At 52.8% G+C, this 24146-nt stretch overlaps 5 protein-coding genes across 5 annotated transcripts; 2 read left to right on the top strand and 3 right to left on the bottom strand.

The window, feature by feature from the left end:
* Nucleotides 1-132: 132 nt before the first annotated feature.
* On the top strand, nucleotides 133-4907 carry COCSUDRAFT_53216 (hypothetical protein; the record flags this gene model as incomplete). Its single annotated transcript, XM_005648571.1, has 15 exons — nucleotides 133-322; nucleotides 407-455; nucleotides 567-642; nucleotides 758-886; nucleotides 997-1080; nucleotides 1238-1342; nucleotides 1484-1694; nucleotides 1871-1980; nucleotides 2156-2292; nucleotides 2564-2763; nucleotides 3059-3204; nucleotides 3403-4199; nucleotides 4355-4475; nucleotides 4621-4752; nucleotides 4878-4907. 12 exons carry the CDS (start codon nucleotides 133-135, stop codon nucleotides 3496-3498), a joined length of 1533 nt encoding a protein of 510 aa, XP_005648628.1. The 3' UTR covers nucleotides 3499-4199; nucleotides 4355-4475; nucleotides 4621-4752; nucleotides 4878-4907.
* A 1378-nt stretch (nucleotides 4908-6285) lies between these two features.
* On the bottom strand, nucleotides 6286-7831 carry COCSUDRAFT_65731 (hypothetical protein; the record flags this gene model as incomplete). The annotated part of the gene is made up of 5 exons (XM_005648570.1): nucleotides 6286-6489; nucleotides 6733-6897; nucleotides 7033-7233; nucleotides 7377-7550; nucleotides 7796-7831. The coding sequence occupies 5 exons, from the start codon at nucleotides 7829-7831 to the stop codon at nucleotides 6286-6288; spliced, it is 780 nt and encodes a 259-aa protein (XP_005648627.1).
* Nucleotides 7832-9364: 1533 nt separating this feature from the next.
* Nucleotides 9365-11690, bottom strand: COCSUDRAFT_14927 (cysteine desulfurase; the record flags this gene model as incomplete). Its single annotated transcript, XM_005648569.1, has 6 exons — nucleotides 9365-9625; nucleotides 9985-10248; nucleotides 10520-10752; nucleotides 10926-11087; nucleotides 11257-11395; nucleotides 11508-11690. The coding sequence occupies 6 exons, from the start codon at nucleotides 11688-11690 to the stop codon at nucleotides 9365-9367; spliced, it is 1242 nt and encodes a 413-aa protein (XP_005648626.1).
* A 1546-nt stretch (nucleotides 11691-13236) lies between these two features.
* On the top strand, nucleotides 13237-15709 carry COCSUDRAFT_62600 (RNI-like protein; the record flags this gene model as incomplete). The annotated part of the gene is made up of 8 exons (XM_005648568.1): nucleotides 13237-13436; nucleotides 13607-13798; nucleotides 13842-13998; nucleotides 14364-14463; nucleotides 14631-14843; nucleotides 15033-15199; nucleotides 15381-15509; nucleotides 15608-15709. 8 exons carry the CDS (start codon nucleotides 13237-13239, stop codon nucleotides 15707-15709), a joined length of 1260 nt encoding a protein of 419 aa, XP_005648625.1.
* A 672-nt stretch (nucleotides 15710-16381) lies between these two features.
* On the bottom strand, nucleotides 16382-23033 carry COCSUDRAFT_62599 (hypothetical protein; the record flags this gene model as incomplete). The annotated part of the gene is made up of 18 exons (XM_005648567.1): nucleotides 16382-16504; nucleotides 16676-17425; nucleotides 17604-17867; nucleotides 17993-18093; nucleotides 18350-18545; nucleotides 18973-19120; nucleotides 19241-19355; nucleotides 19492-19689; nucleotides 19885-19996; nucleotides 20144-20367; nucleotides 20535-20667; nucleotides 20887-21041; nucleotides 21203-21310; nucleotides 21461-21671; nucleotides 21775-22039; nucleotides 22196-22344; nucleotides 22712-22870; nucleotides 23019-23033. The coding sequence occupies 18 exons, from the start codon at nucleotides 23031-23033 to the stop codon at nucleotides 16382-16384; spliced, it is 3426 nt and encodes a 1141-aa protein (XP_005648624.1).
* Between the last annotated feature and the right edge of the window lie 1113 nt (nucleotides 23034-24146).

Below are 24146 nucleotides of genomic sequence, written 5' to 3'. Positions count from 1 at the left end.
CAAAAGACCGAACCTCGCATAGTGCCTCGGAAGACGTGATGGGAGGTTAGGCACAATAAATTTGTGTATGTGAGCCCTCAGGATTTTCGAGGGACATTGTGTGCACATAGCGTGGGACAGCGAGGGCACGAGATGTCTCACTTTACTGTGCATCTGAAGACCACTTCTGGTGGTGAAAAGATTTCCATTGATGTCAGGAATGAAATGACGATCGCGGAAGTCAAGTCTCTGGTGGCCGAAAAGGCAAACATCGCTGCTGATAATCAGCGTCTGATTTACAAGGGGCAGGTGCTGAAGGATGACAGGACAGTGGAGAGTTATGGTGCGTCTCACACGTCCCGATTTTTGTAAAATCATGTGAAAGGCATGTTACACCCGTGATCTCTGACAAGGCATGCTTTTACAGGCGTGGCTGCGGATCACGTCCTGCACCTAGTAAGGGCAAGAGCACCGAGGTAGCTAGACCTCTTGATGCCTTCATGCCCTGTCCTGCTTTTTGCATATTTAGATCTGAAAAGCGTTGTGATCTCTTTGTGTCGTCATTTGATGTGCTTTGTGTGCCACAGTACAACTCCCCAGCCATCATCAGCTGCAACTTCACCTCCTGTTGCGCTTGGTCCTGATGCTGGCCTTGGAAACCTGGTACGGCGATGCTTTTAACCTCAACCAAAGTCGCATCTCCGTCAAAATGTCTTGTTACTACTGAAATTGTGACTTCACTGAATATGCAGTCTGAGATTCGTTGAATGTCTTCCAGGGTCTTGGAGGAATGGGCAACAACCCAGAGCTCATGTCACAGATGATGAATTCCCCGATCATGCAGAACATGATGAATGATCCAGAGCTTCTGCGCAACATGCTTTCACAGAACCCAATGGTGTCCCAGGTACTCACTCTCAGCATCACCTTTCATAGCTGCTGTCCTGCTTTGCTGTGCAAAATGAAGGGTGTCACCGGAGGTCCAGCGCAACACTGACACTGCCAATTGCCCTCCAGATCATGGAGCGTAACCCTGAATTTGCTCAGATCATGAACAACCCTCAGCTTCTGAGGGAGTCAATGCAGCTGGCTGCCAACCCGGTGCGCTCTGCCTTGTCTGGTGTGACTCTGGATGTGAGTACTGTAATCTACCGCGTCCATGTTGATGGCTGATGCTGTGCAGGGACAGAAAGCAAACGAGGTGTGTGTATACAATTGATCAACGTGTATATAATTGATCACAAATGTGCTCTTGCAGGCTCTGATGCGCGAACAGATGCGCAACACAGATCGAGCCTTCAGCAACCTGGAGTCGCACCCTGAAGGATTCAATGCTCTCCGGCGCATGTATGAGAACATCCAGGTGGCCTCCCATTCCGCACGGCTTCCAACAGCTTTATGGAATGTACTCTAGATGCAGTTTCATGTACCTTTGTAATAGTCGAGACGCAAAGGTCGCAGACCTACTTTGGCACTGTCTAAGCCGTGGCCTGCCTTTTGTCAGGAGCCATTGATGGATGCTGCGGCAAATGATGCAGCCAATCTTGCAGCCGGCAATGCAAGGAACCCCTTTGCCTCGCTGGCAGCTGGTACTCCCTCCTCCACTGCGCCTGCCACCGGTACAGGGGCGCCCGCTGACTCTGCCGCCCCCGCTGTGCCCAACACTTCTCCCCTGCCCAACCCATGGGCACCTGCTGCTACACAGCCCCTTGGAGGTGTGGCCCTTAATTTAAGATTGCTTTTAGTTTGAATACGGTGTTCTGTGTTCAGGACATCTCCTCGATGGTGAGCACACTGCGCATGGTACAGCTTCCTGCTGAGGAGGGTTCAACGCTGAGAGCATGCACTATCTATTGACAGGCTGGCTGAGTACATGGGCATCAATGTGCAGGGGTTCTGGGTATGGGAGGTGGAGGACTGGGCTCCCTTGGTGGCATGGGAATGGGTGGCATGGGATTGGGCGGCATGGGTATGGGCGATATGGGAATGGGCATGCAGAACGTCAACCCCAATGATATGAACTCAGTCCTCCAGGTCAGTGCATCCCTCTGTCCTGCATATTTCTCGTATGAGGTGCTGACGGGCTTTGGAGCATTCGCTAGTATTTTCATGAGGGTTCAGAAGCAATTTTCTGAGCCACCAGCAACTAAATGACGAGGTGTCAATGACTGAACAGGCGATGCAGAATCCGGCCATGCAGCAGGCGCTGCAGCAGATGATGTCACAGCCACAAATGATGGAGGCTCTGACTCAGAACGCAGTCAACAACAACCCCCAGCTGCGCCAGATGCTGGATTCCGACCCCCGCCTCAGGTGTGAGCACCTTTTGCCTAACTTATTCTGAGTAATAGGGCTACAGATGCTATCCCCTTTGTTGTGTCTGGATAGCATTGTATGTCTCTGCCATGTCTCTGCCATGCAGAAGGACAAAGCATTTCTGTCATGGCCAAGGTCTTCCGATACAACTGCTATCCTCAGGGATCATGAATTTTCAAGTGGCACAAAGTTGCTAGAGTTGGGTGGTGGCGCGACAATGCATGCATTGGATGCAGTCCCTCAAACACTGCGACATTGCTGTGCACAGGGCAGCAATGTCAGATCCGGACATGCTGCGCCGCTCCCTGGACCCTGCCAACATCCAGGCCATGATGCAGATGCAGCAGGCCATGCAGCAGCTGCAGGGCAGCGGCCTGATGCCCCCCGGCCCCGGTGGGGCCCTCGGCCTCGGCGCTGGTCTTGGCAGTGGCCTGGGCGCCGGTCTTGAGCAGCCACCTGTCAGTGCAGGTCCGCAGCCCATTTAGGAGCTCCCCCTTGCTCAGTGCCCCTCGCTTCTCCCTTACCAATGCGCCTGTTGTGTAGAAGGATGATTGGGACACCACATAGAGGACATGCCTATGAGGAGAGCAGTACGAGGACAGCACTACGAGAACAGTTGCTGACAGCAAGGCCTTAAAACAATGAGGACTGCTGCAGGGCGCAAGCATGCACACCGCAAGCATACAGCACCGCACCACCGCTCATCCTCAACACTGATCAAGGTGTCATGTCTGTCTCATGCTGGGCGCCATTGCATTTGCAGGTGCCCCACCTGCTGTACCAAACTTTGCCTCCATGTTCAACTCGCTCAACATGGGGGGTGGCGGCGGGGGCCTTGGAGGCTTTGGAGTTCCCGCAGCTGTCTCCAACCCAGAGACTGCATATGCCACACAGCTGGAGCAGCTCAGGGTGCGGTTCGACTCTTTCAAGACACACTTTGACCCAAACAAACAAGTTCCTCGATGGTTGGCTGTCATAGCTTGCTCATGTATGCAGCAAATGGCCCTGTCCTCGCCATGTCAGTGTGTAGATGGATATTTGTAGAAGCTCGCAAAGGGCTGATGTGCCATCAGAAGAGCTTCAAGGGAATGCTACTGTGTCCTGCAGGCCATGGGTTTCTTCGATGAGCAAGCAAACATTCAGGCTCTGCAGGCTACCGGAGGAAATGTCAATGCTGCTGTAGAGCGCCTGCTGGGTGCTTGAGCTCAGCATCCTTCTGTTGGCAACGCTAATCAGAGCTTGGTGCTCTGCCGTCCCCAGTGGGCATGTGTACAATGTGTCTTCTCTTGGCGTTAATCTTAGGTTAGTAGGTTCCTGAGTAGAATGTTGTTTTCAAGCGCCTGTTGGACACCACTGCAACCTCCAAAGAGTTGTGTGATGCTCATTCAAATGTAATCATTAGATTGTGAATGTTCCCCAGGCTGTTGCAAGCTTGACATAATCAGGACCAGCACATTCGTACGCCCTCAAGCTCAGAATTTTATATGCCTTCAAGTCAGCTGATCAGCTCATGAGCTGCAGGGTGGGATCAAGATCATCAGTGTGGGATCAAGCTCAGACCAGAGGAAAAGGTTTCTCCACATGTGCATTCGAGTCCCTTCAAATAATGCTGTACTCAAAGTGAGCGAGGCAGCGACCACTCTGAGTCACAATATCAACATCTAGATCTGAGCACGTTGAAAGCTCTGAGTGACAAGCTCAGAGCTTGGTCATAGTCTCTGATCAGTCATTACAAAAATAGTACCAATGTGAGGGAAGACGTCCTTATGCAAGTTGAGGACATCCCCTTATGTCCCATCACCATGGTCATGCCCGTCTGAAGAGGAGGCGTCTGTGTCATATTCGGCAGAGTGCATGACTGGTGTCATGCCCAGCGACCTCTTTTCTAGCATGTGAGATGCCACCTGCGCAGCACAGGGCCCAGAATTGCTATGGTTTCAACACTGTCAAGCTTTCCTTGACAGGAAGTAGATCATAAGATGCTGTCATAATTCACTCACTCACTACTTGAATGACTGTCAGAGTGTTGACATCAGCAGGTAGTGCACGTGCAGCTCACCTTTGCAGGAAGACAGTCAACAAGACACGTCTGCTTGACTTCCAGATGCTGCCTTAAGTCATGGATGTGCATGTATGGGGCAACCATGGCAGCTATTATGTCCACGGCTTCCGCCCGCCGCCTGCAAATGAAGCACGCTCTAGAAGACAGGTGTGAGGTTGCCGAGCTCTGGCAAGTGCGTCATTATGTACTGGCCCTCAAGATTTGTGGAATCTAGCTCAGTGCGCTCAGGGGCCTCGTGGGATGGCTTCAGCATGGAGGCGCACCCTGCAAAGGCATCAGGTGAGCTGCTGCCGACAGTGAGGGTCCCAAGCGCCTTTCCCTTGCTGTGCATAGGAGCCACATGTACACTGGCTGCTTCGGGCTCATCCGCCGAGAAACTAGTGCCAGCTGAACCCCTAATCGCAACAGAAGAGTGTGTAAAGATCCTCACACAGATGTCATAGATTGACAGTACCGCTTCTTTCCTCTTCAACTGTATTTTGGCTGCAGCAGCACATGTATCAGGAGTCATAACAAGCACCCTTCTCTGGCAGTGTGTTCCCCGCAAACCGTGGGATATTCCCCAACAGGTCCTTTAGCTGGAGTTGCACGGGCGGACTTCCATCTCTCCACAGCCCCTCCAGGTCTGATTATCACAGTCTGTGTAAAATTGTTGATGCTGTGCACAAACCTGGGGACAAACTCTCTAGTTCACTGTAGTTCACTCAGAGTCATGCTCTGCCGGTAATATGGCACGCACAAATTCTTTGATATTGTCAAATTGGATTAAGATTGGAGACTGGCGAGTGTCTTCGTCGGTTTGGAGTGGTCGACCTCACCTAGTAAATGTGATGGAAGGAAGCGTAGACATGAGATATTCCGAAGCGAGCTTCAACACATCGGCATCAAGCAGTGCTAGGTTGAGTTTGACGGCAAGACCGCATAGATCGCTGTAATCTACTTCCGAGGACGGTGAAGGACTTGTCATGGGAATGTCAGTGCTGGTCATTCACTCGTTTACGTCGGCAGCCAGGTACTGACCGTCAATCAAAAGTCAGCGAGATAAAATTATCCGACAACCTTTTGATCACCAGTTCTGTAACGAGCATGCAGTCAAAGCGGAGTGAGCATCACTTAACGTTCGGCAAACGAAGTTAAGAGAGACACCTGATTGAGGGGAAAAAGCCACACTGGGAGTAGTATAGAAAGAGGAATACCAAGCAGACACTCCTACAAAGCGCTGCTAGGTGCTTTTCAGTGTCTACCAAGAAAACGAGGGAACATGTGATTACCATGTCTTGCCCATGCATACCTGTATAGGCACACTGTCTCTGGCACTCTTCCAAGGTTTGTGCATGCGTTGTGCCCAGCAGGTTATTGGGGATGAGCGCCACCTTGTGTGTATTTGTTTGTTTGTGCTATTTACAACATCCATTTCGGAACAACCCAGGGTATCTATCCCGAAAATTTTTGCAAGGCAGGGCCCTCAAAGACAACTTGTGGCGCTTATATAATATCCCCATAGCCATATATATCCCCAAACACCTTGCTGGGCACAATGCAGGCAGAGACGCTGAGCCCAAGAAACCTCAGCCCATCGGCCTGAGACATCAGGCAGACTGTGACAACCCATCCTACACTTCAGGAATACACGCAAGCAACGAGCAATCAGAGGTTGCTTGAAGAGCTGGTCGGGGCGGCGCAAACAATCTGGCCTAGCAAACCATCTGCAATATGTACACAGGGTGACATTTCCTATAAGGGGCAGGTCCTAGGGCAAACACAAAAATGATACAACATGCTGGTGCCACTCTCAACTGAAGTAGGCCAATTTATCAATCATTTGCCTACTACCCAAATGATCCGCTGGAAATCGCACTCTTGCCTCAGATCAGCAGCAAGGGACAATTCACAAGAATTCCAGCTGCTCATGTGGATGTTAGCGGCAGTTAAGAGAATCGGCAGACTGGATTATGCAATTGCGCAAAGGACATCGCCGCCGTTGCGCCTGCAGAGCCAGCATGCGCTGCCAAGCGTTCATCGACAGCAGCCGTGTATGCTCCTGAGGACATCTCGTCACGCTCGATGCCGTTGACCCAGCCGATTTCTTGAAACTCTCGTGGATCCGGAGGCCCCGTTGTTTTGCGTGCTGTCTGCTTTATGCGTACGCCTCCCGATGGGACTTCACCGTAACGGTTCATAGGCAAACCAAGCTTGTCTAAGTCCTTGAGGATTTCAAAAAGTGGCCTCATGTCAGATGCATCCAAACCCCTCTCACATTCGAAAGTGTAAGCCTGCAGTGCTTCTGCCATGCTGGTTGCATGCCTGTAGTGACTGAATTTCAGCAAGAGCTCGCTGCTTGCAAGAGCCCGGAGAGAGGTCAGCCGCAAAGGCACTTTGGTGCTCAGCTTGACTCTGCGGCCGCTGATGCTCAGAGACTCCAGGTGCTGGAGGCTCTCACGCACCTCCAGGGTGATGTCTGTTTGATTATTTCCCACCTCCAGGAAGGTCGACGCCGCAAACACACTGGTGAGAAATGAACGGACATCGTAGTCTTTACTCTGACAAGATGGGCAAGCAGGGCTGCACGGATGCATCATGCCCATGCAGCCAGATTTCAGCAGGACAGAGCAGCCCGCTGGGACTTGGAGTTCAGTCGCAGAGATGCCGGCCAAAGCGCAGCCGCGCAACCTTACACAACCGCTCAGGTCCAGCCCAGGAAGCTCGGCTTCTTCCCCATGAACCTGGATGGCCAGGGTCTCCAAAGAGCGCAGGCAACCCAGCATGTAAAAGCCACGCTTGTCAGTGAAATGGACTGCCTTCAGCTCCAGATGTCTCAGTGGCCTCTGGGTCAGGATGCTGATGTCATCAAACCGGCGAGCAACCAGCCGCAGAGCCTGCGCGGGCGAATGTGAGAAGGTGGGTGTCCACTTTGTTTTCAGCAATCTGTAATCAGCAACTTGGAATCAAATGGCAGGCCCTTACTAAGCTATGAGCAGGCACTGTTTCGACACTTTTGCAGCTGCTAGGAACCCTGTACCTGCAACGTGGTGAGACCTGCAGCCAAAGTCAGAGAATGCTGCACCAATTCCTGTGTCTGCTCTTCGGCGCCGATAAACTCCATATCCAGCACCGTTGCCTCGTTGCTGTGCTTTGACAGCCAGGAAAGTGCCTCCAAGTTGTTGGGGCACATACAAATTATGCTGGGCTTCACCTGTAGCAAGGCACACAGGATAGGAAAGGGCAGCGCTGATAAGAGAGAAAGCTGCAGGCACGAGAAACAGCAACTGCAGCGGCGCCTGATCTACCAGGACAATCTTAGATGTGATTTCCAGGTAGCATATGACTTCGAGCTGCGTCAGGTCAGGCAAGGTAATCACCTTCGAAACTTCCAAGCTGGCCCCACTGGCCTTTTACCCAGTCAACTGTGGAGCAATAGTCAGCGATATGATAGCCGACCTGCCTCCACACCTCGCCCCAAAGCTCCTGGGACATCGCTCTGCCCTCCATTACGTACCGATCGTTGCCTGGTCCTGGCCACAGGTCATCTAAATATTTCTCTCACAAAATATGACAAACAATATAACTTGTGGTACAACCTTCACGACTCTCTGATGAATACTTACCGTTAAAAGTCTGGGGCCTCGAAAAAGATACTCAAGAAAACCCTGATGACGAAAGGCCCGCCGATATGGTTGTAAGAGCCGCGTGCAGTGCTGTATATTGATACGATGTGGAATGTAATGTAAAGTCGACGAGGGGTGTTCGGGATTTCTATACATCTGGACTAGCAACGTTGGCCTCCGTCGACCGAATCCAAGGTCGTTATCACGAGTATTGCCTGTTTTAGCCGCTCAGGTCTATTCCAGGAAGTACGGCTTCCCAGTGGCAATTGGACATTGGACATTGGACATTCATGCTGGGCGCTGACTCTAATAACCAGAGTCAGGCATCAGATCAGCCTAGGTGGCTGGTGGAGTGATGTAATTTTCCTTCCTTCCTTCCTTGTGCCAGCGCAAGGCTTTGATGGCACGTGCATGAGTTCAGTGTGTTCCCATCTGTGTGGCATGGCGTCAGGCCGGCAGGCCGACAACCAGCGCAAGCCACGCTGGCCCACTGGCAGTACTAGTAATGCAACGCGGCCGGTACGAGCTCGAGCCTGAGCTGACTCAGTAGCTCGGAGCTACTGCAGTAGCGCTAGCGGCCCGGGGATGCTGATCATTCATTACGTCAATATGCCATGCACATTGTACAGTATACATGCATTGGCAAGCAGGCACTCCTGGGAGTGGTGGCTGCAGCCCGCCGAGTCATGCTCGGTCCTTTAGCTGCAAATTTACGCAACATTGAAATCATGACTTTACATGAGCACTGTCACCTGTCACGGTGCTATCAACAATAAGCAACAACCGCATTGCATTGATCGATTGGTCATGACTGGAGGATCTCTCTCAAGTCTAAGGCTGATCCCACTGTCACTACTATTTGAAAAGGACATGTCTAAAAGGGCATGTCTGAACCACAAGACAGTGACGTGCATCAGCAGATCAATAAGCTAACACTCAAATAATTCATCAAATCTACGCTATGCAGATATCAATGAGGCACCTTCATCATGCCAACACCCTCGACACACCTTCACCTGCATCATTCTTGAGCCTCTTCTCGACACATACAGCCCATACTCCTGCTTTTCTGCAAGCCCCTGCTACTTGAAACACCCATGCTCCTTAATGGACACTTGCAGCACACAGCTTGCCCAGTGCTGGCTCTGCTGGATCCTGTTGCTGTCAATGCCCTCCTCCCAACAGCCTCAATGCTTTTGCATGCCTTGATCTGCACTGTCTTCAGCCTGATCTTGGCACAAACAGCCCACAGACCCGTCCCCTGATGGCAACTGAAGCTGGCCAGCTGACTCTACTGGATGCTATTCACCTTGACCCCCTCCACGTCTTTCACACCTTGGCCTGCACTGTCTTGAGCCTTGATTCGATTACAGACCCGTCCCCTAGAAGCCCCTCCCCTGGCCTAGTGCTGGCTCCACTGGATGCTCTTGATGTCGATGCCCTCCTGCACCATCTCCCAGAGGGGGCTCATCTCGCGCAGCTTGTCCACGTGGGCGACCGTCAGCGCCACGGCGCGGTCGACCTCTGCCTCGGTGGTGAAGCGGCCCAGGCCGAAGCGGATCGAGGTGTGCGCCATGTCCTCCTCCACTCCCAGCGCGCGCAGCACGTAGCTCGGCTCCAGGCTCGCGCTCGTGCACGCACTCCCGCTGCTCACTGCCAGGTCCTGCGCCAGCCAAGCCACTACATTGTGGGACCTGTGCTTTCACGGCACAGAAATTTACCGTCCTCTATGACGAAGTGAGGGATTCAGAGCAGGCTGCTCTGCAAAGACTGTGCCACAAGACAGCACAGTAGGGGGCTACTTTGAGAGTCCTTCAAGCAGCAGTGCAATAAGTGACAAAAGTCTGAGAGCAAAGTAGAGGTGCAAACAGCTGCTGTGCAATAAGCCTTTTTTGTTGTTGTCAAACATCACCAACAAGAGATCAATGGGTCCCTTCAACATGGAAGAAAAAGAAGCGGGCAGACACGGTCGAAGCCCATACTAGTAATCACACCAGCGCTTCTGGCGGCGTGGAGGGTCACCTTGAGGCCCATGAGCAGGGACTCGCCCTCCACATAGGCGAAGGACAGGTTGAGGTTGCCGATGTAGCGCTGGCGGCCGTCCAGGTCACCGGGGCCGTTCAGCACGACACCGTCCAGCTGGGAGGTCACGCCCTCGTACAACCGATGCGCCAGCCGGCGAATGTGCTCCGTGTCCGCCTGCATCTCCCTCTGCGCCAGCGCCGCCGCCGCGCCAAAGCCCACCACCAGCGGCGCAGGCACCGTGCCGCTGCGCACTCCGCGCTCCTGTGCAAGCCCACATCAGCTCATTCAACATCTCTAAGTTCCCTCGGAAGACTTTTCATTCATTCCAAAACCTGGCGCCTCGCATGTGCTCGTGCCGGTAGCAGTCTTTATGCGTTGCTGAGATGCATGGCAGCTTGCTGAATATGAGCAAACATTGCACGATCTTCAAAAGTAAGATGTACTCTTCCGAATTCTGGATTCTGATCATAAAATGCAAGGAGGAGGGGTGCAAGGAGGTGAAAGGCGGCAGGGGAGGCAGATGGGAAGGCACCTGGCCGCCGCCGCTCATTTGGGCTTCCAGGCGCACGCGCGGCCGGCGGCGCACGTAGAGGGCGCCGATGCCCTTGGGGCCGTAGATCTTGTGCCCGGAGATGGACATGAGGTCGATGTTGTCCGCGTTGACGTCCACCGGAATCTTGCCCACCGCCTGCGCCGCGTCTGTGTGGAAGAACACCTTGCGCTCCCGGCACAGCTTGCCAATCTCTGCCATCGGCTGCACAGTGCCTGCAGCAAGCCCATGCAGCGCCTTACATGCTGACTGAAATTTGTCCAAACAAGAATGAGTGAAGTGTTAGTAACTTAGGAGAGTACCTATGCACAGTTACAGAATTTGCTGATTGAAAGAGAGATAGGGCAGGAGTTGTCAGATCCATGTGAAGGGCGGTCTAGATGCGCACCAATTTCATTGTTGACGTACATGACAGACACAATGGCTGTGTCCTCCCTGATGGCATCCTTGAGCTGATCCAGGTTGATGAGGCCATCCTGGTCGACGGGCAGGTAGGTTACATCCCAGCCCCTCTGCTGCATATACCGACAGCTGTCCAGCACGCACTTGTCTGTGCAGCACAGATACCCCATGCATCAGCTTCCCCGTGATGAGGATCACAGACCTCAAATCCAAGGCCAAAATAAGCCAAAGGCTGCTAGCTTTGGAAACAACAGCCGCGCTGAATGACTTGATTTGACGTTTGATTTGACGTGATTTGGCATGCAAAAGCAACTCACGCTCGGTTTGAGTGGTGATGATGTGCTTCTTCTTGTCCCTGTAAAAATTGGCTATGCCCTTGATGGCCAGGTTGTTTGACTCAGTTGCGCCAGAAGTGAATATGATCTCCTTGGGATCAGCGCCCACCAATGAAGCCACCTGTGCATAATGTACCAGTCTTCAGAATGCCGCATTTAACAAACTGCTCAGCAGGAGCTGGACAGCAAGCGGCATTTTCCAGGAGTCACATGCAATAGCTTTCAAGACCCACCTGCTTGCGAGCAACTTCCATGGCGTCCTCACTCTCCCACCCATACATGTGAGTGCGAGAATGGGGGTTGCCGTATTGCTCTGTCAAGAAAGGCAGTGTAGCGTCCAGCACTCTTGGATCGAGGGGAGTCGTGGCCTGCATGTCGAGGTACATCGGCGCTCCACGCAGTTTGATACCCTTCATCTCAATGTTACTGTCTGACGGATCACCAGAGCTGCCTCCTGTGGAAGGTGGTGGCTCCATGTCTGCACAGTGCAGGGACTCTTGTCAATTCTCAGCACGCATGCACGCCTCCGCATCCGAACAAGAGCGCAAATGCACCTAGTGTGGTGAATAATATGCTAAAGACTCATTGTTTCTACTTACACTAGTTGGAAGGCAATTTTCCCAAATTTCTCACCGTGTTCGATAGGCGCTGGTTCTGCTGCATAGCCTCGAACAAAGGCTGTGCATGACGGCGGCAAACAACGCCTTACATCACATGCTGGCTCCTGGACGAATCTGCCGAGAGTCTTGTAGCCATCCCTGAAAAGCCTAGGCAGGGCCATCGGCCACGTGATATATTCTCTGAGCCCAGGATCCACCAACAAACAACTCTTTTCCAATTATTGTGCGCGAAGTTATCTTTGTATGTGCGATCAGCGCGTTCCGAGCAGATGGATGCCTGCGCTTTAAGTTCGAATGACGTGGCAATCGACACAAGGTGGTCACGTGCCCGTGAAGGATGCAATTGCCCTGTGCAACTCGCTTCAGACTAACAAATGCTCATCTGCAACGTCTCTAGAGCAGTTCACATTTAGATAATGTCCTGAGGGCAGCGCAGCGCCCGGTAACAGTTGTTTTCCAAGCTCAATCATTGTCAGCACATCAAGTTCAACACTGTCTGGTGCTGCTCACTGGTTTGCACACTACTTTTGCAATGGCTAGGAGAAGAGGAAAAGGTTCTCAAAAGGCTTCAAAGTACAGTTTGTCATCCTTGAGTGATGGGCAAGACGTGCATCGGACGAATATGCGACTCACTCAGGAGTTGCAGGAAATGTTCCGTGGTATTCTAGATGCGGATATAGTTCTTGATGTTCTTGAGGATTTCAATTACAGCAAGGAGGCTGCCACGGAGGCACTAATCAGCATCTGCCCACAAACCAATCCATCCACCTCACACCGTCGGGACCCAATTGAGCAGCAGCGGATTATTACTCATGAAAGCAACGGTGAGCCACTAAATTCAAGATGGTCATAAGCTGCCATACATGCAGTTGCTTGGTTGCCACGAAATTGAAGTCGCATTCCGTGCCTCAGGCCTGTAGCTGACTGCATGCTTCACTGCTACAGGTCCATGCTGGTGGGATGAGCTGCCTCAAGAATGCAAATTGCAGGTAATGACAGCAAGGAGTCATGGCTATCTGCCAGTGCCTAGCGGCAAAGATCGCTAAAGCGATTCCCAAATGAATGCAGGTCTTGGAGCACCTAACTCTTCGTGACATCGCGAGAGCGGCTGGTATATGTCGGGAATTCGCTACCTATGCTCACGAGTCGCGCTTGGCTACACGCACCGTAAAACTGCCTGCAGGTTGGCATTCCCAATCGGAGCACCTAGTTAGATGCAGACATCTGCCAGTCTCCCCAGAGCTGACAGCAATTATTCTCATTACACAGGACCTTCTCATTGTATCATCATTCTAATGTTGATGTGCCTGTGACAGGGCTCTCTGTGGCGGCTGTTCGGGGTATGGTTAAGGCTCACAGCCGTGCCGAGAAGGTGAGGGTGCACCCGTCCCTCGTGCAGATGCGCGGCATGAGCAACGCCATTGCACTGGGGGCGCATGCCCGTGAGCAGGGAGCCGCCCTGGAATCCCTCGACCTCAGCGGCTGCAGGAGCCTCTCCGAGCATGCCCTGCTGGATTACTTCACCACCATTGACACGATCAGGTGCTGCTCAAATTTAGCACCTGGCATTCTGCTGGTGCTAATTCTTACTTCTGCATCACAAGCCAGCATTGTGCCCTGCATGCAGCAGCATGTTGCCCTGCAAAGCATTGCCCTGCAAATCACTAATAGGGCTGCTTTAGAGTGAGCAGGAAAAAATCGCGTGTGTGCAGGAATTTGGATCTGTCAAACTGCATACAGCTGTCAGATGACACCTTGGCAGCACTGGCGTCCTACATGAGACAAGCCGAAGCCGAGGCAGAGGAGGACGCGCTTGCATGGGAGGCTCTGCAAGTGCGGGATGCTTCGCAACCCAGGCTGGTTGGCAAGGCCCGGCTACATGTGGAGGCACGTCACTGTGGCACGTCCAAAGCTTTACAAGCCATTTATACTTGACATTAACTGCAGCTTGTCTCTAATAATAATAATAATAATAATGATAATAATAATAATAATGATAATAATAATAATAATAATAATAATAATAATAATAATAATAATAATAATAATAATAATAATAATAATAATAATAATAATAACAATACTTGACCTATATTATGTGATTGTGTGTGCAGGATGCTTTTGCAACGGCAAGGCATGCCCACAGCCCGCTGGCGGAGTGGCGCTCGGATGAGGGGAGCAGCACTCAGCAGGCGCGCATGTTGCGAGCGTTGTCAGTGGCCGGATGTACAGAAGTCACCTCCAAAGGAGTCCTGGCTTTTTTGAAAGCCTGCGCTAGCTCGCTGACATCGCTCAATGTGTCACGCACCGCCATCTCCTGCCTGCCTCAGGACAAATGGGTCCGCGCTGTCTTTTCTGCAGTCACATTTTTCATGTCTCCTGCTTGCTACCCCTGTGAGTCTGTACACGCATGGCACGGTAGCTTCAATAGCGCAAGAGTATGAAAGCTGAGTTTTGGAGGGAGTGCAGGGCGTGCTGCAATCGCTGACAGCCAATCAGTGCAGCGGTCTGACGAGCGTCACTTTGCAGCTACCTCCTTCCGTGCAGCTGAGGGACCTACACCTGTCAGGTAGTTGATCCATGTGCCTCTCAACATTCCTCCGGCCTTCTTCTGCATTCCCATATGCTCTCGTTGAACGCTACCTTTTCCTTCTCAGCTGTACCATCCCCATGCGGAGGATTTCTTAAAATTCAAATGCTTCATTTATATTGTTTTGAGGTGTTGCTGTGGTGCAGGGTGCACCAACCTGGGCAAGATTGTGGTCACATGCGCGCAGCTGCGCAGCCTGAACATCAGCGGCAATAGCAGCCTCACTTTCTTGGCTCTGAGGTGCAATGCGCTGGAGGCGCTGTCAGCCTCACAGTGCCTCAGGCTGGAGGGCCTGCAGGAGGGATGCCACCTCCCCAGCCTGCTCCATGCCAACTTTGCCAACTGCAGGAGTCTCGCAGGTGATTTGCTATAGAGAGCAGTTTCCAATGCAACTTGGGACACGTTACAGACTGCCAAGCTCTTTGTGGGTGCGGCGGTGCATTGCATTGCACCCTATGCTGTACCAGCTGTGAAGCTCGAATGCGAGTCTCTATGGTTTTGCAAACGTCCCTGCCAATGCGACAAATCAGGACGATTTGTGCTTGCAGGACTGGACGAGTCTCTTGCCGCATGCACAAGCCTGTTGACGCTGAACGTGAACGGCTGCATCAGCTTGTTTCGGCTGGTATTGGATGCTCAGACAGAGATGCTACGGTTGGAGGCTGCCGGTTGCAGACAGATGCGCAGGATTGTCTGTGGAAGTGCAGCGCTGGAGGTCTGCATGGTGCAGTCGTGCCAGCTCTTGGAGGTAGAGTTCATTTCATTTCTTGGATGATGAGGAAGTATTGTTGAAGGTTTCTTGAAAATCGCCGAACGGTTGCAGTGAGAAGGTTCACCCTGCCTGCCACAACTTTGCTATCATGTACTTGTAATAACACAGTCTTGCATTGCGGCAGGTGTTGCATTTACAAGGGAAGAGCTTGAGGCATTTGGATGTTGGAGGATGCTCAAACCTGCACGAGCTGCAGATGTCCAGACTGGAGCGCCCTGTGGCCGACCTCATGGCAGCAGCACGTAGCAGCAAGGTGATGGGTGATTTGGTTGTACTAAAAAAACTGTGGTGGATTGCACATCTTCACATGGCAAGTGCCATCCGCTGAACATGGGGTTGGTGTGTTGACAGGATCCTCTGTACCTCAAGATTGATGACTGTCCGCGGTTGGCAGCAGATGTTGTGTCCAGGCTTGAGGCCGCTTTCAGAAGCCGCCGTCACAAATATGCATGACCTCCTGACTGACCGTTCAGGCAATTGATGAAGCAGATGACTTTTCTTGTTGCATTGTGCGTTCTGCATGGGAATGCATCCGGACGTGCAGCATGCCATGATGGGTACGGTACTCATGGCATGGTTGACATGAAGGCAATGGTTTTTAATCTGGACAATAGGTATGATGTTGATGCATGTTGAGGAGATAGATATTGAGAACCAGTATTTTATTTCGTCGGCTGCTCAATTGCAATTGTGCGATAATGCCAAGTAGTATATCAGCAATTTGCCTGAGCTGGTCTGAACCTGCTGGCCATATCTGCTGGGGTTGCATATTGTTCGCATGGAGCTCATGTATGGTTATAGCAATAATCATCTGGAAATGTCTCGGGAGCTGCATATGCATTGAAAAACTTTCATTCTGCTTTGCGGTGTCATCAGAATGCTAAAAACCACTACATGTACATTTCTGCCTTTCCAGGGAGATCGGTCTGTCTAGAGAGACATGGTTTCAAAGTTGTAGTTGGATTGGCAAAATGCCACAGCAAATAACACAAACGAGTACAAGACACTACTTTATATGTACCTACTGTTCTACCATATTATGCATATCTACTTATCTACATATATCTACAAATACAACAACATTTAAAAAAACATGTGAGTCCATTAAATGAATTGTCAGGCACATTAGTTCCTCTTCTCTTCCTTTGATGCCTTTTCTCGAGCGGCCAACGCCTTGCGCATCTGCTCCTGGGCTTGCTCCTTCAGTGACGAAAATGTCTTCTTGCCCTGCATTCCCAGTGACTGTGCCTGTTCACAGCCAAGCATGCTTAATGAATGTTGCCGCTTATGTCATTTGCATTCAAATGTCCGGACCTGCTTCAGCCATATTGGTCTTTGTTGGCAATCAAGAGCATGCATGCATCATATAAACGTTTAACATGCAAAAGTTGGTGCTGCAAGAAGGTGCAGAAGGGCCACCTGATTGTAGTATTTATCGTAGTACTTCTTTCTCACGGAGCCGCCGAGCTCGCGCCACTGGCCGGCCCCGCGGTTGCCACCGGGGGACCCCTCCCTGTCGGCCTGGGGGGACCAGCCCCCCCCGCCCAGCGACGCCGACCTGCCACAGCCGCCCCTGCTCGAGCTGTCCGGCGAGGAGCCCAGGACCTCATCTTCGGCAGCAGGCGTTCCCTTTGCATGCAAGCCAGGCGCTGGCAGCAGCTCCTGGCCGTCCAGTGACTCATCGCTGACGGATCCTGCCAGGTCTGCCGCCAACCTTACACTCCCGCCAGCTCCTTCTCTGCCCGAACTGGGCCCTGCAGCCTGCGCCTCTGCAGAGCTCCCAGGCTGCGCTTCCTGCTTGGCTGCACTCTCCAGCAATGGGATTCCTGTGTCAGGTTTAGCCACAGAGGCCGGCTCGCCAGCTGTGCTTCCGGCGCTGCTGCCTGCCCCGCTGCTGCCGCCGCCAAGAGAAGCTGCGCTCGGCCGGACCGCTACTGCCGGCAGTGGAGGCAGCAGCAGCGAGAGGTCTTGCACAGGCGGCTCCTTGGAGGAGAAGCTCCTTGAGGACTGAACGGCCTCGGCTTCGCCAGCTGTGTCCACTCTACCGGCAACCTCCCCACCGGCTCCGGTAACAGCGGTCACGGCGAGGCTGCCACTGCCGTCATGCACGATCAGCGACGTGCTGGCTGTCGCACCGAGCGGATCCGACGCCTCCGCACCACCCGCAGCCTGCGTAAATAATATGAGCTTCAGAACGATCGGCACGGGATATTCTTGAAATGAGTGCTGCTTCTGCTGGGAGAATCCATGCTCCTCAGGTCAGCCCCATGCAAGGGCATCCCCAATGGTGGCAGGCAGACAAGATACGGGGACCAGAAATGTTGTTTGGGGCGAAAGAGCAGCTGACCTCAGTGCGGCTGTGGGTGACGGCCAGGGTGCGCAGCTCCTCTCCCTGCTCAGCCTTCTCCTCAGAGGTCAGAAATGTGCTCAGCTCCATGTCGTGTGGGGGCTGCTCTTCGCGCGAGGCCCTCCTATTCTTCAATGCAGAGGGAGAAGCTGCGGCGGCAGCTGCAGGAGCAGCTTCCTCTGGCGCCTTCTCAGCTGCCACCTTGGGCTTCCTGCTGCTGCGCCGTGGCCAGTGAATCATCGGCCTCAGGGGCTTGCGTTCCTCCTGATTCGCCAGCAAACACAGTCTTCTCAGTGAAGAAAGCAAGCCTCTGTCATTGCGTGAACATTGGAGTCGGGAGCAGCACACAGAAAAGGTGGGTGCAGGCGCAAAAGGTGTGAGGCACCCACCTTCGAGGCAGGCGGGAGCGTGCTTGCGGGCTTTGGGGCTTCCAGGCTGTGCGCGCGCTCGGCAGTGCTCCTCTCTTCTGGCATCGCTTCCACTCCCTCCTCTGCAATGGCAGACACAGGTCACTCTCAGACGCACACAAGACACTCTCAGACGCAGCAGCTTGGTTGGCATGCTCTGGGTTGCTGAGACTAGGTTGTACTGGGAGGAATGTCTGTTCAAGCCACAATTTATGCAACTCTACTGCAGGTCAGGACAGCTGAAAAAGAAGTTCATCACAGTTATGCAGACAGGTCTGCTTGGCTTGATCTGAGCAGGCAACACACGATCAGTCAGGGCAAGGCACAAAAATGGCAGACCTTGGCGCAGGGCGGCCAGGAAGGCGGGCAGGGCATGCGCGATGGCGGGGTGGTCGATGGGCAGCAGGTGGGGCAGGGGGATGTCGGCGCAGGAGGGCAGCGTCATGTTCTTGGTGATGGCGCTCTGCAGCTTGGCCGCCACCCAGCGCGGCACGTTGGTGATCTGGTACGAGTACATCAGCATGCGGCCCCTCACCTGCGCCAGTAATCTGACTGCATGAGGGTTTGTGCACCTGTACTGATCCACCTGGGGCTATCTGTCCCACAGAGCAAGCTGTGCTCCATGAGACATGCGAAATAAGGCTTCGCGGAAATGACACCGTGTATTGACTATCGCCCCTGTTGAGCCTGGCTGGTCTTGTGATCTCATGCATGGCGCTGAGGGTGGTACAGTGCTGCAGTTATTCCTCTTCTTGACCAGATAGTGACAAATAAGGATGGGACTGTACTTCCACAGAATGCAACAGTGCCAGGAATGTACTAAAACAGGAATGCCTGCAGCGCTTAACCAACTTCAGAAAAGTATAAGCTCACACAGAAGGCCTGCTCTAGCCTCACAAGTTGCCTGTGGAAGTGCATACATATCGTTGTTGTGATGCCAGGGGTGTGATGCTGGAACTCACATCGTCGTTGAGGATGGGGGACGCTTCAGCCTTCAGTTCTGGGGGCGTGACAAAGCCAAACCACAGCCGGTCGTTCGGCGGCGGCGGCACCCAGGCGCACACCGTCCCCTGGAGAGAGTGTATCTCCACGCGTACCCGCAGGTGCATCCTGCGCAGCCAAATGGCCTCCGCTCTCTACACCGGAGACACATCTGCACCAAGGCACGTCATGATGCATCAAGTAACTCAGAGGATCAGAGAAGATATTCAAGACAGGAGGCAGGCACACTTTGAGATGTGCTCTGCGGTGATTTCTGCCAGGTTGCGGATGCCCTTGGCAGCCATGTCGCGCAGTCGCTGCAGCCGGCCCTGCCGCCTGCTGTGTGCTGGCTCATCGCCAGGAGCTGCATGCACACATTGTCACAATTATCACATTGCCCATCCCACATGCAAGAAGAATAGGTCAAATTTCTCCAGCAGTGAGCAGCTCCAAAAAAAAAAGACAAAGAGCCGAGTGCGCCAGGTAGTGGCGAGTTGCACCTGTGGAGTCCTCGTCATCGCTGTCCCTGGGTGACAGGGCGTCGGGCGCGTGGGCGGCAGCAGCCGGCACCCCTTTGCCGTTGCCCTCGACGGCTGCTGCAGCGACGCCGCCCACGCGCTTGATGGCCCGGTCCAGCGTGTCCCAGGAAGAGTGGTCCCGCAGCTCCAGCTTGGCGTCCACTATCACCACTAGACCGCCTGCTAGGCATCATGCACATGTTATTAGCGAGGCTTTCCAGACATACGCATGCACGCTATATAGCAGTGGCTGGCATTGTGGTGCATTGCACATGCGCATTGCTAACGTGGTTGATTGGGACAGTCACTATCCGGATAGCTCAGGGCACTGTGCGCTATTATCAAGTAGTCGAGTTTTCTGTGAGTTAAGCTCACCAGGGTAGTTTATGTCGAAGAGGAACTGGGGCCACAGGTTCGAGGATGGCGATGGGAGCGCCTTGAGATTGCTGATGGTGGGCACAGAGCACCCCATGTCCACATCCACTACCTGCACAGCGCATCAATGTATGCTCGAATGCATTTAATACATGGGTGCAAACTGGCTTAAACAATTACACTTCACCAACAGAACAGAGTGACACTTTGCATCACATCTTGCACATAAGATATCATAGCCTGCGTGCAAAGGAGGCACCTCGAGGCTGCTGATGTACTCAGGCACGCGCAGGAGGTTCAACTTGCGCTGGATGTGGGCCTGCAAGTGCTCTTTCACAGAGCTGCTGCGCAGCAGGTCAAAGCCAATGCGCGCCAGGAGCAGGTTCACGCCAGCTTCCATCGGCACAGATGGCAGCGAAGCAGCAGCCTCCCTCCGCTGGCTCGCCCTGCCTCTTCTTGCCGCTGACCTGTCGGTCGCATGCCCTGTGCAGCACATAATTGAGCTTATGTAAGCCACATACTCAGTAAACCACATACTCAGTAAACATCAGGAAGACAGTACATCAACACGGATGCACTCTGATGCACCCTCACACGAGCTCGGACATGACTGTAGAGGTACCAATGAATTGGCCAAGAGAGGTGCGCACCTCGCATGTCCCTGGAGGGCACGTGTGCCGGAGTGGAGGGGCTTCCAGGGAAGCTCCTGTCATCACTCAGGTACCCATCATCCTCCTGCTGGGCCAATTGTGCTCCTCCCTCTGTGTGGCTGCTGCTCTCCTCCTGTGCCGTTGCAAGCCAACCCACAATTCATCCTCCTCAAAGTGCCTTGCAACGACAGAACAGCTGCCTGCAGCCTGTTTTCGTATCAGCGGCATGAGGATTTGCTTTCAAACGCTGCAACAAGTCCATAGGCAGCTCATGCATCATGATGAGAGATCATTATTGTATTACCTCTTCAGCTTCAGCTTTGGCATGCATGACCGGCATGCTAGGGCTCACGGACACTGTGGGGTGCCTGGCTGCCGCCGGTGCTGCAGCAGGACCTTTCTGTGGCTTGTCAGCTCTGGACATGTCCTGCAGCTCCCTGTCCGGCGCAGCAATTGCGGGCAGCGGAGCGCTGGCACTTCGGCCCTCTTTCTCTGTGACAGGCTGGCCTGCACAGTTCAACACTCTGATCATGAGCAGCACACTCTGGACACTGTATATGCCAAAGCTCAACAAACTTATCAGACCTGCGTAGGCTTTGCTTGCAAGGAGTAATTGAGGCAAATTGCAAGTAAATATATGGTGCATGTCAGGACTGTCCTGATCTCACCGGGCAAGCTTGTGGAGCCATCCAAGACCTGGCTCTTGCGCTTGTCTGGGGAGGGACTCCCACCCTTGCCCATCCACAGCTGGTCCATGCACTCCGTGGGATTCAGCACTGCACGCAGGAACACCTTATTGAGGACTGTATGAGCTGGACATTGTGCACACCCTTCTATACTCCTGTCAATGATCAGGCTATTTGACCTAAAATGTTGTCGAAGAAATTGTTCATGCAAATTGTCAAAGTGCCATGCGGATCACCAACCTGCAGGCTTGCCGTCTGATGCCTTTGACCCCTGGTGCTCGTCCTTCTTGCTTGTTCTCTTGGCAGAGGGGGGTCTGGGAGGTGCGGGTGACTTCTGCTTGCCGTGCTCCCTTCTGTGCAGCCAGCGCGACAACCAGCGTCTCGGGTGCTTCTGCTCGGCGTTACCGTGTTCATCATTCTGTGGGTTTGCCTCAGAACTATCGTCATCCACCTGCATGCAATGCATAATTCGGATATTTGATGTTCACTTAATTAAGTGAACAGCATGTGCCATTCCTGTGCGTCAAGAGCGCTGCACTGAGTAAGTTTTGCACCTGAGGGTACTCCACTGAGGCAGAAGCTCGGCTATAGTCACAGAAGGACGAGTATAGGGCGCTGATGGCAGCGCCGCTGCCGCCATCAGTCTTGCAGGCACTTGACAGCGCAATGAACCACTGCTCCTTGGCTGCGCTGCCTGCTGCAAAGAGCAGCACCTCCCGCTGGCCCTCAAAGATGTCACGATCAGGATGCTTGATCTCCAGGGGGCTCTTGCGCAGCCAGCGGGACTTGCCTCTCAAGCCCTCAGTGAGAATGTGCACACTGCATGGCAGCATTCCACGTACTTGAAGAGGAGCAGATATGTTAAAGCCTCGCAATGAACAGGGAGTGATCATTACAGAAGCAAAGACCTTGCATGCCCCAGGCAGTAGAATACTAGAAGTGCATGCCAGTTTAGTGCTCTGTGAAGATACACACCTGCAGCCGGTGAGATCGACCTCTCTCACAATGAGTGCATCCTCCAGCTCATGGGCTGGAGCGCCAGCGGAGGACTGCCGCCTGCCGCTAGATGTCATCAGCATCTCCTCAGGCAGCGGCCTGTCCCTGGCAAGGACCAGTGTGCTCCCCTGCAGGCTCGCCCACCACCTACAGCTCCCAGGTACTGATGGCGGCCAGTTCACCAACGTCTGGAGCACCATACAAACCTTACTACAGTGGCAATGCTGAAGACTTGAAGGTAAGCACATACATGCGCATGTTGCAATGTAAAAGTGCGCAAGGAAAGTAGGGTGACGTCTCACATCTGCTCTGTCGAACTTGGCAGTCTCAAGGGTCCAGATCCATCCCTTGTATCTGCCGTTGCTCCACATTGGATAAGGTGGAATGTCCCCGACAGGAGCCTGCAACCAAACTAAGGCCGTTATGAAAGTTCCCACATAAAATGGGTTACAATAGTCTCACGAGAGCAACATTTCATCTGGGCTGCGTCCCTACCTGAGAGAGCTCTTGTCCTATTGTGTCCATGACGTGCTGTACTTCTTCCTGTGTCACGCCCATGTCCGAACTGACGCCAAGACCGGGAATCAGGAGAGACGCTTGTGAGGCAGGAGCCGCAGAAAACTTTGCGGTGGTCACTGCCAGAACCAAGTACACCTGCCGAATGAAGTGCAACTGATCTTGATGGTGAAACCAATTTCAGAGACCAGATGAAACACGAAAGGCAGGTGTTGCCCAGGTTGGTAGAAATGGAGTGCACAACAATGGAACCATGAGGGCGTGCAGAATTGTCAGCAAGACTTACCACAGTGATCACCATGAGCAGAATGGCTCCCAAGAACCCACATATGAACGGCAAGACTGCCCGGACAAACGCGCCAGGAATCAGGAGGGCTATGCCCAGAGAGACTGCAGCAGCCCCAACTGCTACCACCAGGACAAAAAAACCCTTGTCTGACGTGATCTTCTGCAAGGAGAAAGGCTTCATCCAATCTTCAATCAGCTGCCTGAGGTATCTGAGAGAGCCCCCTGAAGACTCCAGCCCTTCCTGCAGGGACTTTTCTGGCTCCTTTAGTTGGCCCAGAGGAACACTCATTCTGCCTATTGATGAAACGAAATTGACAAAGCCTGACGCATTTGCTGTGCCGAGAAGGAAACAGCACGATGACCTGATGGCCACGTCCAATGGGTAGATCCTGCTATCCACATTGAACAATTGTAATGTGGTCGTTCCCTTACATCAAGAATTGGTTACCCACATCCAAATGGTGATTCCAAATCGTCATACAAGTCTGGAATGTGCAAAGCGATTAGACATCTAGGCAACACAAAATCAAGATGTCCAAATCTCGAGTAAGAATGCATGCACAAGCATGTTCAGCAAGAACTGATCCCACGAATTGATTTGAATGGACCATTGGTTGTTGTGTGGTGGTTCCCTTCCCGAAACGTCAGTGTGATCAATGTGATGGAATGACTCATCTGTTAGTAACTCATGGGACTCGTCCAAGGACTTCGCGAAACACACTTTCGACGCAGAGAAAGGGCTTCTGAAGACGTAACAATGCTTCTCTGCAAGGATGTTGTTTGGACCATGAAATACTGATGTGACTAAGCACTCCTCTGTGCTGGAAGGTGTCCTCATCAATCCTGTGAGCCAAGGGTTCCGAAATACCCAGAGCCCCTGCCATCAAGAATGCAAACAATGGAAAATGGTAATGGAAGGCAGGGAAGTCCAAATCGCGACCATTTCGATCCCTCTGCAAAGCGCAACTCATCGTGCGTTGTGGTCAAGTCCAAGAGGCAACCAGAGACGTACAGCCTTGTTGTATCGCTGTCTACCAGGTCTGATGTTTATCATGAAGCACTAAATAGTGTTGCAATTATCGAATGTCCACGATGGCGTGTCAGATGCAAGTATCCAGTGCTTATG

The sequence above is a fragment of the Coccomyxa subellipsoidea genome, assembly GCF_000258705.1.
Source record: "Coccomyxa subellipsoidea C-169, whole genome shotgun sequence".
Lineage (NCBI taxonomy): Eukaryota > Viridiplantae > Chlorophyta > Trebouxiophyceae > Coccomyxaceae > Coccomyxa > Coccomyxa subellipsoidea.
The sequence above is the reverse complement of the archived record's forward strand: the minus strand, read 5'-3'. Positions and strand labels throughout refer to the sequence as shown.